The 15,105-nt window shown below is 34.1% G+C and overlaps 1 protein-coding gene across 3 annotated transcripts in view; it reads left to right on the forward strand.

Moving 5' to 3' along the window:
• Positions 1 to 15,105, forward strand: part of Tenm1 (teneurin transmembrane protein 1) — an 825,611-nt gene that overhangs the window by 221,377 nt on the left and 589,129 nt on the right. For all 3 annotated transcript variants that reach the window (XM_026784949.1, XM_013350458.2, XM_026784950.1), the window contains one exon: positions 13,642 to 13,923. In XM_026784949.1, coding sequence (XP_026640750.1) covers positions 13,707 to 13,923 — 217 coding nt within the window. In that variant the 5' untranslated portion in view covers positions 13,642 to 13,706. The remainder of the gene's footprint in view (positions 1 to 13,641; positions 13,924 to 15,105) is intronic.

Here is a 15,105-nt window from a genome sequence, read left to right on the forward strand (position 1 = left end):
CCTGCCTCTGCCTCCCGAGTGCTGGGATTAAAGGCGTGCGCCACCACCACCCGGCTTAGAGTAGTGGTTTCTTATATGAATATAATATGGGATACATGTAACTTAATGTTATTCATAAGCCACACTACGAGCAGAAAAATGTTAATTATTATAATATATTTACTTTATCAAATATTTTTAAATTGTCATAATATAATCAGCATAAAATTCTTGAGATATTTCAATAGTTTTTTCTTGGATTAAATCTTTAACATCCTAAGCAAAATCTTTAAAATATGTTAGTCATTTGGGAGGAATATTGGCTTTAGTTAATCTCCTAAGATGACTTTCTAAAAAATAAACATCACAAAAACAAACTATAAAGCTCAAAATTGACAAAACTAACTTTTAAAATCAACTCTTAAAAATTAACCAGAAGCTTATAGCAATATAAAATTAATTATATCTGATTATATTATAGGTCTTCATACAATAAAAGGGGAAATGATATGATTTAGTTTTGTTTAGTATGTTCAACAAGTCTTTCTCCCAAATAGATCAAGTCTTGCCCAAGGTGGGACAGGTTTTAAAAATTATAACTGTACTCCCTCAACTTAAAATTGCTTCTTCTGATATTGCAAAGCACGTGATGCACTTCTCCAATGGCATCATTCTTTAAGGTGCCAATCTTGGAATCAAGCTAATGGAGTAGGGCCAACAGTTCTGCTAGCCCGAGTTTCTGGTTTTGTGAATTTTGGTTACAGTCAGGGTACTCATGGTTGAAGCTCTGCTTTAATGCAGTTAACAATGAAGACCTTGGAGGGCCAATGACCAGTTATGTTCTGCTGGCATATATGAAACAATGAATGGAGCATTCATGGGAAAGCCTAATACAGTATAAAAGCCAAAGAAAATGTAAAAATAACATGAACCTTGAATGAACTTTCTGTCTACACATAGACTCAATGACAGGAAATAGAACCCTTCCTGTAATTGACAAAACAGAAACTTGAGAAACACAGTGTTGACAAGAAAACAAGCTTACATAAAATTGTAACAGAACAAATAATATCAATAGTTAGATAGCACAGGATGATGAGATAGTTTGCAATTTTATCCAAAGAAAGCTAATAAATTAATAAATAAAACAACAGTAATAATCTTTAGGAGAAATTTTGAATAGATTCACTATTAAATAAACTATACAATTTTCAAAAACAAAGTTGGATATACAAAGAAGGCAATATTCTTCTTATTTTTCTACTGCTGTGATGAACTTTCAAGACCGAAGCAACTTTTAAAAGAAAGCATTTTACGTGGGGCTTATAGTTTCAGAGCCCTAGAATGCATAATGGTAACCAAAGACTGAGAGATTTTATTTGGGGCTTATAGTTTCAGAGCCCTAGAATGCATGATGGTAACCAAAGACTGGGAGCTCAAATCTTGATCTGCAGGTTGGAGGCAGAGAGAGGCACACATACACTGCAAATAACACAAGTCTTTTGACACATGAAAGCTTACCCTTTGTGACACACCTCCTCTAACAATGCTATATCTCCTAATCCTTCCCAAGCAATTCCATCAACAGGGACCCACTATTCACATATATGACCATATATGGGTCAGTCTTATTCAAACCACCACAAAATAATTCTTTGTCACACTCAATACAAACAGAAAAAAATAGTAAATATAAACTATATTTAAATAGCTCAAACACTGCAATTATTAAACATGTATTCAAAACTAACTCCAGAAATATGCATACCATAGTGAAAACAATGGAAATAATGACAAAATAAGCTTTATTTTTTTTAGAAAAATATAAAACCTATGAAAGAAGCTATCTGGAAATTATTTGAATAAAGAGAATAATTATAATGAAGAACTCACTAGATAGATTAAAAAAATTCCGCCGGGCGGTGGTGGCACACACCTTCTAGCACTCAGGAGGCAGAGGTAGGCGGATCTCTGTGAGTTCGAGACCAGCCTGGTCTACAGAGCTAGTTCCAGGACAGGCTCCAAGCCACAGAGAAACCCTATCTCGAAAAACCAAAAAAAAAAAAAAGTTAGATTAAAAAAATTCAAGATGGTGAAAGCATCAGTTAATTAAAGACAGATATACAAAAATTATCTAACCTGAGAAGAAGAGAAATAAATCTAAGAAAGCTGAATAGAGTCCTATTATCTCAGGGAAATAGTAGACTATACCATGCATACTAATGTATGCATAATATGAATTGCAGAAGTCAAAACAGAAAGAGGAGAAAACGAGTTTCAAGGGATTATATCCATCAAGATAAAGGGCATTATTTATTGATACTACAACATAATGAGCCTTAAGAATCTTATGAAAGTATTGTATAAGATAGGTGCAAAAGACACATTAGGGCTAGAAATATCTTATGATGGAGTCCTTGTCACTAAAGCTTTAAGAACTAAGTTCAAGTGCTACAGCATGTGTAAAAACCAATGATCAGAAGTCAGGGCTATAATTACCTCTGAGTGAAAAGAAAGGTATCAACAGATTATTGTTAAGGATTTTGCTGGTTTTGTAAATTAGTGGTTTTAGATTCTCCTCCAATAAACATAGCTTCACTGGAACCAAATAATTAGCTGTTTCCATTACCAGGTATGGTATCCCACTTTCTGAGCTCCACTCTCATAAGGAAAGACAAAACAATGAAAATTATAGTTATCTCTACATTGTGTCCTTAATGTATAACTGTGAGTAGAAAGTGTGGCATATTTCTTTAATTAGTGAAAAATAGTTCACAGGTGTACATACATTGACCTAACAGTGTTTTGTCCTCTGATTTCTACATGTACAAGGGCACCCATGTACAAGCAGGCACATGCTCAAATTTCTGCAATGCAATGCCCACACATTATATGACTATTTATGAAAAAATTTAGACTAGACAAGCCCAAAGAAACAGAAAGTTCTAGCCCTCATTTCTGTGGTCATTTAGTTTAAGTGCAGAAAGTGCTAAGCAGAAGGTGGTATTCTGGACTGACACCTGATAGCTTTACAGAACATGGATTTTTTTCTTCTGATTTTATTCTCATTGTCTTAAAAGATTATAGATTTACATTTAGAGTAACTCTTTTTGGTTACCATTATGCCATCTTGTCTTAAAAAGGTGGGGGGTGTATATCATTGTTTCATATAGGCATTTAAAGCTGAATACCTTTCACCTTTAACAGTTTTCAGAAACTAATTGGTCACTTTTTAGTATGCAGCTGAAATGTGGTTCCACTATTTTCCTTAGAAACTTCCTAATTCTGTTACCCTCTACAACAAGGAGACTAAGAAGCCTCCGGAGCTGAACCAGTTGGGTTTGAATTCTAACTTCACTAGCTGTATCCTGTTGAAAACACGACTGTGCTTTTGTTTCTTCTATAAAATGAGAAAAGTTATCTCAAGAAATTTTTGAGGATTAAATGTGATCATGTATGTTAATTGCTTTTCAAAAACTAAATCTTTCTAGTCATTTTAATTAAAAAAATGATTTATTAAGTATAATTAACATTAATTATTTTCTGTGTTGTATAATGTTAATTGATAGACAACGATTGGGTCTTTACCCTTGTACAATTTAAATTAAACTAGAAACTTACAAATTTAATGTGACAAATAATTGTATATTGAATGTGATCATGTATGTTAATTGCTTTTCAAAAACTAAATCTTTCTAGTCATTTTAATTTAAAAAATGATTTATTAAGTATAATTAACATTAATTATTTTCTGTGTTGTATAATGTTAATTGATAGACAACGATTGGGTCTTTACCCTTGTACAATTTAAATTAAACTAGAAACTTACAAATTTAATGTGACAAATAATTGTATATTGTGTTCATGATAGCAAAAAAATTCTGTTAACTCCACACTACAGATATGAAATCGAATCATGATACTTTATTGTAAAGCTATATTTAGAATCTACATTTTAAAACTATTTTATGGGGATTTTCCTAATAGCACCCTACCAGCGATGACTTGGAGTCATTTGTCCACAGCAGTAAACTTTTTAGTATAAATCCCAGAGAAGGGAATTAACCTCTCTATCCACCTCTGCAATCAAATAACTAAAGGGTCTATATTTTGAAGCATATGTTATGTTAATGTGATTAGATTCTTTACAGTCTAATGTTTAGCATAATTGCAAATGAGATTCTAGTAGCAGGCAGTGAACATGCTACTGCTTTCAATTGTTACACATGAAATTCAAGAGGGTTACTAATAAAGTGCCAATTTTGCTAAACTAATGCTGAAGATTGACAGCAATAAAAGAGTGTTGATTAATACTTGTTATTGTAAGCTATGGTTGGAAACAGTATCTCCAATTACATAACACGACATTTAAAACCTATTACTTTTGAAGACACTATATTGAGTTTGATGCTACATTTTGGATAAGTATGTTAATGCTAAAATTACTGTGAAATTTACAAAACCCCAATGGATTTCATTGTGAGAAAATGAATTGAATATGATTGTTTACTTAGGGAAATAAGCAACTATTGTTTTTCTCCAAAGAGTAAAAAGAAGCTTTTACATATTGAGTTACCTTCAATTTTCTTGAAGATTGTTCTCCCTATTAAGTGTTTAGATGATCTGCATAATCCACCACAGAGGATATAAGAAAGTAATGAGAGAAAGATAATTTGGAATTGCTTTAGGGCATTATTAAAGTTCCAAAAGACACAAAGTAATAGAGATATATGTCACTGTAACTCAAAGATGAATTATCACTTGCAAATTACTAAGAAATACAAATGTACAAGTTATTTACACAATTACTACAAAACATCAACCTTAATGATATTCTGGAAATGCATTTTGAGATGCATGACATTCTTACCTTCCCTTTAATGGTTTATCATAAAGTAGGAAATTTTCAAAATCATAGTATAGTATTAGTACATAGAAATAGTGTTCAAATTTGTGTTGTGTTTGTGTGTGTGTGTACAAATTCAATGTCAAGATTATCTTAACTATAATGAAAAACATTGAATTGTATCAAGTTTTTTTTTTTGTTTCCAAAATAGTTGTTTAGAATTTCTTTTGAAGACCTTCCTATTTACTATGATTTTTCTCTCTCCGTTTGTCTCATCTGAAGCATATTAGTGTTTCTGCAATAGTGGCTTTTTAAATAAAAGCTTAGAGAAAATAAAATACACAAATTACCCTTAGCAAGAAAGACCAAGAATATCTAAAAATACGTAACATCACTATTTAGTTGTAAAATACCATAACTTTGGATTTTCACTTTCAAAATGACCTAAAGACCTTAGCCTATAAAGGCACCATGACAATATCAACTGCAGCTCTTCTCACAAATGATATCAGTTTTTGAGGAAGAGTTTTCCAGGTGTTTTAATGAGGCTTCTTCAATTATAAGATCGTTTAAATTTTAATGTAATAGTTAACTGAATACATGTGAATCAATATTATAAATATAATTCATATCAAAACTTGATTCTGTGTGTTTATTCGGGTTTGTGCAGCCAGGAAACAAAAGTGCAGTCTCTACCTACAGAGTATCACCTCCTTGATATAATAAAATGCCTATGCAACATAAAAATAGTTTCCTTCAAAATCTATCACTTTTTAGATAATGAGACCCATTTAAAATGATCATCCTATGACTAAAACCAAGATAGTAGTTTTTCTTTTATTTGCTAAAACTATTTGTTGTATCCACTTAACAAGAAAAAAATGGTGAATTCTGTTTCAAAACCGAATTAATTTGTTGGCTTTCTGTATGTATTTTGACCATCACCACAGGAAATTGGTCATTTTTATGATAGAGTTCAGCCAAAATGCAATTCGTTTTCTGAATAACTGAATGAAGTCAATTAAACAGCTACTTAGCAATCATATACTAGCAAATTGGTTTTGGAAATGTTCTTAGTTGTATCAAGTTTGTCATATTTTTTAAAAGTAGCATATGTCTGTCTACACATTGCTAATGTTTACCTCCTGTCATTCTTCTTTTTATTAAAAATTTCTGCCTCCTCCCCGCCTCCCTTTTCCCTCCCCCTCCCCCCACTCCCCACTCCCCTCCCCCTCCCTCTCCAGTCCAAAGAGCAGTCAGGGTTCCCTGCCCTGTGGGAAGTCCAAGGTCCTCCCCCCTCCATCCAGGTCTAGGAAGGTCAGCATCCAAACAGACTAGGCTCCCACAAAGCCAGTACATGCAGTAGGATCAAAGCCCAGTGCCATTGTCCTTGGCTTCTCAGCAGCCCTCATTGTTCGCCATGTTCAGAGAGTCCAGTTTTATCCCATGCTTCTTCAGTCCCAGTCCAGCTGGCCTTGGTGAGCTCCCAATAGATCAGCCCCACTGTCTCCCTGGGTGGGTGCCCCCCTCGCGGTCTTGACTTCCATATTAGAGTACCACTCAGGGGTAAAAAATAATGACTTCTTAAATTTTGCATGCAAATGGATGGAAATAGAAAACACTATCCTGAGTGAGGTAACCCAGACCCAAAAAGATGAACATGGGATGTACTCACTCATAATTGGTTTCTAGCCATAAATAAAGGACATTGAGCCTATAATTCGCTATCCTAGAGAAGCTAAATAAGAAGGTGAACCCAAAGAAAAACATATAGTTATCCTCTTGGATATTGGAAGTGACAAGATTGCTGGGCAAAAATTGGGAACTGGGGGGTGAAGTGAGATGGAGGAAAGGGGAGATGGGGAGAGACAAGTGAGAAGGGGAGGATGGGGAGAGCTTGGGGGAATGGGATAGTTGGGATAATGGAAGAACATGAGCAAGGAAGTCAAGACCTCCTGTCATTCTTAGCAAAACACCACAAAATTAAAATGGCCAAAAATACACTGTAAAAGTTAACTGTGGCAAATATTCAGGATAGAAGGTCATGCTATTTATTGCATAGTGTGAGTAAAGTTTAGCATTTTTAAATATAAGAAAGGTACCCAGTACATAAGTGTGCAAAAGCTATAAAGAGTTCACAGGAGAGGAAATAGAGTTAGCAAGTGTGCAGAAAGTGAAATATTCAGTCTCACTTCTCATCAAGCAAATGCAAGCTAAAAGATGGCACCATTAATTTATTTAATTTAGAAGACATTAAAAAAAGTACAGTGAAATAAATGCCTCACACATTGCTAATGGCAGTATATATGTATGTATATAATATTATATATTACATACCATATATAAATATATTATATTACACATTATATTACATTTTATATTATCATATAATATATATTACATATTATATATAAATACATATCATATTATGATATATGATAATTACATGCCATATACTATACAATATATTATGTATGCTGTATATATGATATATAAAATATGATGTACAGCATGTAGTATATAATATACAACATATTATGTATATTATATACATAATATATAAAATATGATGTACAGCATGTAGTATATAATATACAACATATTATGTATATTATATACATATTTTTCAAATAAAAAATGTTCAAGGCTTTTGGCTCATTGATTTATGTTCTTGTAATCTGCCTGAAAAACAATAAAGACAATAAAATATTAATGGTGCCTTAATAATATTTCAGCTATAATATTCCTAAGTGGGGTGGGAGAAATGTAATTATTTAACAATAGGATAATGGACATGCAAATCATTAGACATCATCCACTTTGCAGAGATATGTAAAGTTATCATCAGAAATTGTGTAAAATGAGTCACGGTGAAGGTAAAAATATGACAGCCAAGAAACTGAAACAGAAAGACTGCAGTCACTTCCTATATAATAAAATTACAAGGGAGATTTCTCCTCCAATTTTAAAAAGAATTAGTGACTGTGTTACTGTCACAGACAACCTCTAGAACTGCTCCCCGTTTCCATGATGCCTTAAGAACAAGAAAGTTAGAGAAGAATAAGTCACCATTTCATCATCTAAGTTGATCAAAGTAAAATAATGGAAAAGGACTTTACTGAGGGAAAAGTACAGTAACCTTTCCAAAGGATTCAGTGTCTCTTGCTAGCCATTTTCTCAGCACTTTATAATCTCCTTCCCTGTACTTGCTATGCTATGAAGGCTCACTAACCTGAAACAGCGTTGTACATATCTGTTACTTGCTTACTCAATAGAAGTGTGACTTGTTGGTTAAAGCTTCAACTTATAAACAAGTACTATGAGTGGAATCAGACAATCTGTGCTGTGGAGAAACCAGGAACAAGTTGCCAACTTGAGAGGCCAATGTATACAAAAGCATACTTCTGATTAACACTATAAAGATTGAGGAAGATACATTTCGGTATATAAGAATATATATATATATGAAAATGTATGTGTGCATATATATGCATATACACATATATGCATGTAATGATAATAAAAAGAGCTCATGAATTTCAAAGAGAGCTATAAGGATTCATGGGAAGGTTTGTCAAGGATGGGAAAAGGGAAAGGGAAAATGATATAATGATGTAATATTAAAGATAAACAATAATTTAAGAACGAGACATAGAAACAAAATAAGATGATGGGGAAGTGCAGTGATTATTAACACATTCATATGTACAAAAATACACAGATTCAAAGGCAGTATTTTTAACCCACTATCTATTGGAGTAGATTGTAGTATGTAATAGCAGTTCTGGGAGTAGACGGGAACAGAAGGGAGAAGAGAGAGAATGATTAACAATGCAGACATACACGTGAATATATTCTGGTTTTTTTGGCAGATCAACCACAGCTTTTCTTTCATTTCAAATACAACCAGGGAAATTTAGAGCTAGAAGAGATCTCTGAGGAAACCTAATGTGTTCCCTTTATATTTAGAGAAGGAGCCTTTTAACAGGGGATACTGCTGTTTCCCGAAGATCACTGTCAGTTGTTCCACTGAGAGAAAACCTGGACTGGTGATTAGATTTTATCATTTCTCCATCATGTCTAATTAGCACTGACATTGGGCATAATGAATTGTATAGTGGTCACTGAATGAAAAAGTCATTGAAGCAATTAGGAATCTTTTGACCATGATGTGTTTGTATCCATGTCTTTATGGAATTACTCTGCTCCCAAAGCTTGTTGCATTTCAAAGGCCAGTCGTTTTCCAAATGTTAAATTTGGAGCTTTTACATTTTTCATAAGGGTGTTATTGCCAATGAATTCGAGATCTGATTTTTGAGGTTTTATAAATACCACAATTACACTTTTCCAAACCCTGTCCTACACAATTGTGTGTATCAATCTTATATCCCTAAAAAAAAACATGGACTGTTATTTTTTAATCTTTCCTGGACTAACTGACACAAATTTTAGGTCAAAAAAATGTTGTGATGAAGGGATCATGGAGCTTTTGCTGGTGTTCTGCTTTAAAGAATGATTGGTTGAAAGGACTGTCAAAAACATTGAATAGGTGCGACATTCCTTATTCCTAGCTGATTTGCAGGTGGCAATTGCTGTGATTTGAACTTTGAAAATGGTTCATAACAGCTATATAAAGTCTTTGTCTTTCTGTGTCCCTTTCTGTCTCTTTCTCATTTTGTGTGTGTGTGTGTGTGTAATTTCTCATATGTGTGTTCAAATAAACATGCAGAAAGAAAAGAGGATTTTTAGATTTGTGTACATAAAATTAAAGATAATTACAGTATGATAAATCATAGTTGCCATAATATAGTATTAGGCATTAGAAATAAGACACTTTTAGCTTTTTTAATATCCTGTATTATATTTGAATGTCATTATGATAAGTATAGATTCCTAGTCAATGGATGATTAATGAGAAACATTATTCTCTTATAAGTTCTTTTTTTCTACAAAGTAATTGATTAATTGTTTCCAATAGTCTGGGGGCTTATGTGGAAAATAATGGTCCACCTCTAATTTGTTAAACTCTCATTCTATAATAAACAAAATAATTGTATATGACAGTTCAAGATTGTAGACTTTAAATTTAATGAATTTTATTGATGTGGTTTTTTTTTGTGAAAGTCCAATTCCTACTTTAAAAAACTATGTCTTACCAGGCAGTGGTGGTACACATATTTATTCCCACTACCTGGGAAGCAGAGGCAGGTAAATCTCCGTGAGTCTGAGGACAGCCTGGGCTACAAGAGCTAGTTCCAGGTCAGGATTCAAATTTACAGTGAAACCCTGTCTCGAAAAATAAACAAAAATCTATGTCTCTGTTTATTATGGTTTCTATGGCTGTGTTAAAGCATCATCACAAAATGCACTGTCCACATCACAGTTAATTATCAATGGTATTCAAGGCAGGAACGCAAACAGAGCAGGACCTTGAAGGCAGGAGATGATAAAGAAGTCAAGGAAGGGTATGGCTTCCTGGATTGCTCCTCATGACTTACTCAGCTTTTTTTCAAGTGTTGCTGTTGAATAAATAAGCTAGATTCAGCGTAATCTTTTCACAACATGTTGACCTTTTTGTATAATCACTATGTTATTTGCCATAGAGTCATGGCATTCTACTTTATATCAGATTTCTCTATTTATTACCTACCCAGGGTGATAAATTCACTTGGGACAGAGTCTATGCCTTATTCATTTCTACATTCTCTTCAATACCTCTTAAGTATATTCAACACTTGTTTAATAATTTTAAAATGTATTGATCAATTGTTTATTGCATACCATTATTCAGAGTCATATAGCAACAAATTCAACAGACAATGCCTACACTTGTAGAGCACACAATAAAAACATAAAGTGTTTATCATGCCATTTATTGATAAATTCTTTGAAAGACAAAAAAAGCATAGGTAGTGCCGTCTGTGGTAGTCTTTCAATAGCAGGTTGCCCTGGGGTGGGACGTATACCTGGCATTTTCAGAAACAAAGCATTAGTACAGCTACAGTTCATGAACAAGAAGAAAACACAAGGAGATGAGTTTGAAAAGTTTAAGCTAAGACCCTTGTAAGCTACTGTAAGGTTCTGACTTTCATTTTAGCGTATACTGCTTCAGAACATATGAGAACATGAAAAACTTACTGTTTTAGTCTATTGTATGAAGAGACACCATGACCACAACCACTCTTACAAAAGAAAACATTTAATTGGGGCTGCCTTCAAGAGGTTTAGTCCATTATTGTCAGAGTGGAAAACATGGTAACACACACTGAGACATGTTGCTTAAGGGTAGCTGAGAGTTCTACATCTGGATTGGCAAGTAGCAAAAAGAGAATGAACTACTGGGTGGGTGTGGTTACTGAAACTTCAAAACCCATCCCCAGGAAGTATTTTCTCCAACAAGACCACATCTCCTCAAACAAGGACACACCTACTAATAGTGCCACTTTCTGAGGACCAAGTATTCAAATCGATAGGCCTATGGGGGCCATTTCTATTCAAAACACCACACATATGTATTAAAATGTCCACTCTGACTACAGGGAAGAAAAATGCTGTCAGACTTAAATAGTATAAATGGGACATTGATTAGGAGAAATTCACAGTACTCTCTCTTGAATACCATTTGATCCAAAGAAGTAGTGAGGAATTAGTTTGGATTTTTTTTCAAGGATGACAAATTGCACTAACTAATGGAATGCATGATAGGAATCAAGGATCACTTTAACTTCTTGGACACTGGGGAAGTTATAAACAGAAATCTAGTTTTGACTATACCAAATTTCAGTTGAATTTATAGATAACTATATGGAAATACTCAGCAACCAACTAGATATTTAAACCTGAAGCAAAGAGGAAGGATTTGATTCATGTAGATACAGAATTGAAAACGTACAATGGTTTAGACAATGTATATAGAAAATTATATTCAGTGGATTCATGAGATGAACCTAGATTTAAACATTGCTGAACCAACAGTGTAGAGATGCATGTAGCAACAATTCATTAAATAAGGGAATTATAAATTTTAAGGGAGCAAGAATTGTATAGGAAGACTTGAAAAGAGGAAAAGTAAGGGAGAAGTGATATACTAATCTCAAAGAGTAAAAGAAGTAGTAAAAACACTGTATCTGTCTTTTTTCTCAGGATATAAAGAAACCTAGCTATTTTCCTAAAATGTTTATATAATTTATGTATTTGGGTATTGAATAATCTCTAACATAAGTGTCTAGAATAGTGCTAAGTAGTAATACAACAATGAAATTCATAAGTTTCAAGTCTTACCTTCCAGAATCTTAACATTTGCTTAAAAAAATCTTCAACATATAAAGCTTTGTTTATACTACAAAGTAGAATGAACCATTTAACATCGGTAACCCACGAACTTTACTGAAGGATTTCTGTTTCCCACATGCTTACCATAAATGCAATTGAGATGCCAAGTGTAAGATGCTATATATAGTATGGGAAGCATAGTTTGTATGTCACTTGGAAATGCATATGGTAGATCCATTCTCAGGAAAAGTAATCTCAGCTTTTGTGATACTGAGATAGGGGGGTCATGAATTTGAGATGAGCTTGGGCTACACAGTAAGGCCATGCCTCAAAATTGCCTATGGAAACCCAGCACAGTGTGTCACACTAGAAATCTTAGTACTTGAGAAACTCGAGTACAGGATTGGTACAATTGATGCAAGCCTGGACTACATAGTGAGTTCCCGGCCATTAAAATTCAAAGTGAAACCTTGTTTAAAAAATACGAATAAATAAACTGGGTAAAGTGATGAAGAAAATGAAGGGATTAATACATGATTTCAAATTAAATATTTAAGCATTATATGGAAGAAAAAGTAGCAGACTTATTGCAGTGAACAAAAATAATGATAAAATAAATGTTAAAAAATAAGTTTTATTAGAAAACCAGGACTTTTGGTATTCCAGAGGACTTTGGCATCTTAAATGGCACTTGATCTCAAACTGTCTGCGATAAGTAGGACAGCTAATGTCTTTACTATCCCTAAGAGCTTCAGAGCTCCTAGCTCAGCAATAGGAGGGTGGGGGTGATGGGGGCTCTTTCAGGGATTTATCATGAAGCTCAATATTGCTGTTTCTAAACCCAATTTAGATCCTGCTGTTCCTATACCAGTATAGTCACTAGAAATGTAGTTTACATCGTCTCAGTACTATGACAAACAATAGTTTACCACCATCTAAGTCTTAAAAATGCTCTGCAGGTCTGAGCCACAATATGAACACAAGAAGCTCAGTCCCCTCAAGCACACTTTATTTCACGAGCTTTGGTAGCTGCCTCTTTATATTCAGAACCCTTCCCATCCTCAGAGCCCTAGTATTAAATGTAATATTAAACCAGAAGCAAAGAAATGTTCTTTGTGATTGTGGTTTCTCACTAGTTTCATTTTAAATGTGAGTTGTGCTAGGTTAATATTTATACTCCTGGCCACTTTCAAATCTCATAATGTTTTCTAATCTAACCACTGTCTTTAACATTAAAAACACACTCTAATACCACAGTGGCATTGCCCTTTGCTTGCATTTCAATGTAAATATTTTTGTAAGCTGCACTTCTTTTTACTTTGAGCATTTTTTGATGCTACAACTTCTAGCTTCATCCTAAATGCTTGACAACATATGCATGCAGCACAGGGTGTTATTATTGCCTCTGGCTAGCTTCCTGTCATCTACTTTGTCTTTTGGTTCACTCCTTTGATAGTATTAGCAGACCAATTGTGAAGCTGCCAGATGTGTTTCCTTGCAAGAGGACAAATCTAAAACGGCTCATGTTTTTCTTTCTCTTTCAGGATTGCTTTCATTAAAAAAAAATTCCTTATACTTCTTTCATGAAACTGAGCTTGCTGAATCAAAGATGGAGCAAACAGACTGCAAACCTTATCAACCTCTGTCCAAAGTCAAGCATGAAATGGATCTAGCTTATACCAGTTCTTCTGACGAGAGTGAAGATGGGAGAAAAGCACGACAGGCATTCAACTCCAGGGAAACTCTGCATGAGTATAACCAAGAGCTGAGGAGGAATTACAACAGCCAGAGTAGAAAGAGGAAAGAAGTGGAGAAATCTACTCAAGGTAGGTTTTTATTGGATTTTTTTTCAACTAATATTATTTCTCATTAGGGAATGTTTACATGCATAAACCTATGTATTAAAAAGAAATTTGCTGATGTTAACTGGTTAATAATTCCTACTGCTTACATATGCTTAGTGAATCTGTTCCACATGAGAACCCAGCTGAGGTTGTAGGGAACATGTGCTTTTTATGGATTATGTGTGAATTTGGATGTAACAAACCTCTTATCGGAGCTTTCAGAAGTTGTCTAATCCTACAAATAGCCATTTACAGACTGAAGGATTAAATAATTTATAGTAAGACGTAAAGTAAACAGCTAAGTGCTTTTCAAGCCATTGCCCATATGGGACAGGAGTCTCAAATAAATATTCAGCTGTTAAAAAAGAGAACCGGATAGTAGAGACCACCAAACAAGGGGCTAGAACGCCTATGGAAAGAATGTAAAAATATTTTGCAATGTAGCTTAAAGGGAAATGAAGTATTCTAAGAGTTTCTTTTAAGAAACACACAGATGTATTTTGCAGTCTATTTTTCAGCTACTGTGGTCTCTCAATAATGGAGAGGCTTAATACTTTCTAACAAAATCCGGGAGATATGAATACATTTTTTTCAATTAACTACATAGAAAAAATATACTGATTGGTAGAGATTATTTGTTAGGGTAAGACACACTGACAATATTTTTAAACAAGTTTATTTATCTGGCACATTGGTCCTCAAAGTATGTACCCCTGAGTCAGTAGCATTCACATTAACTGAGAATTCGCTAAAGATTGAAATTCTCAGAACCCACTTTAGAAATCCTTGAAATGAGACCTATCCATTCACACATTTTAAAGGGCCACTGGAGAATTCTGTTGCCTGTATGATTTCTTTGAATTCTTTTCCTCAAATACTTCAATGATTGTTGCAATATGAGCGGCACCCGGCCGCCCACATCGCTAGCTCTAGCTTATGCCCCGAAATAATTACACGGAAACTGTATTCTTTTAAACACCGCTTGGCCCATTATATCTAGCCTTTTCTCGGCTTACTCTCGCACCTGGACTAGCCCATTTCTAATAATGTATGTAGCCCATGAGCTGGCTTACCAGGGAGATTCTTAACCTGCATCTGCCTGGAGTGGGAGAATCATGGCGATTCACTGACTCAGCTTCTTTCTCCCAGCATTCTGTTCTGTTT

Source organism: Microtus ochrogaster, chromosome X (assembly GCF_000317375.1).
Source record: "Microtus ochrogaster isolate Prairie Vole_2 chromosome X, MicOch1.0, whole genome shotgun sequence".
Classification (NCBI taxonomy): domain Eukaryota; kingdom Metazoa; phylum Chordata; class Mammalia; order Rodentia; family Cricetidae; genus Microtus; species Microtus ochrogaster.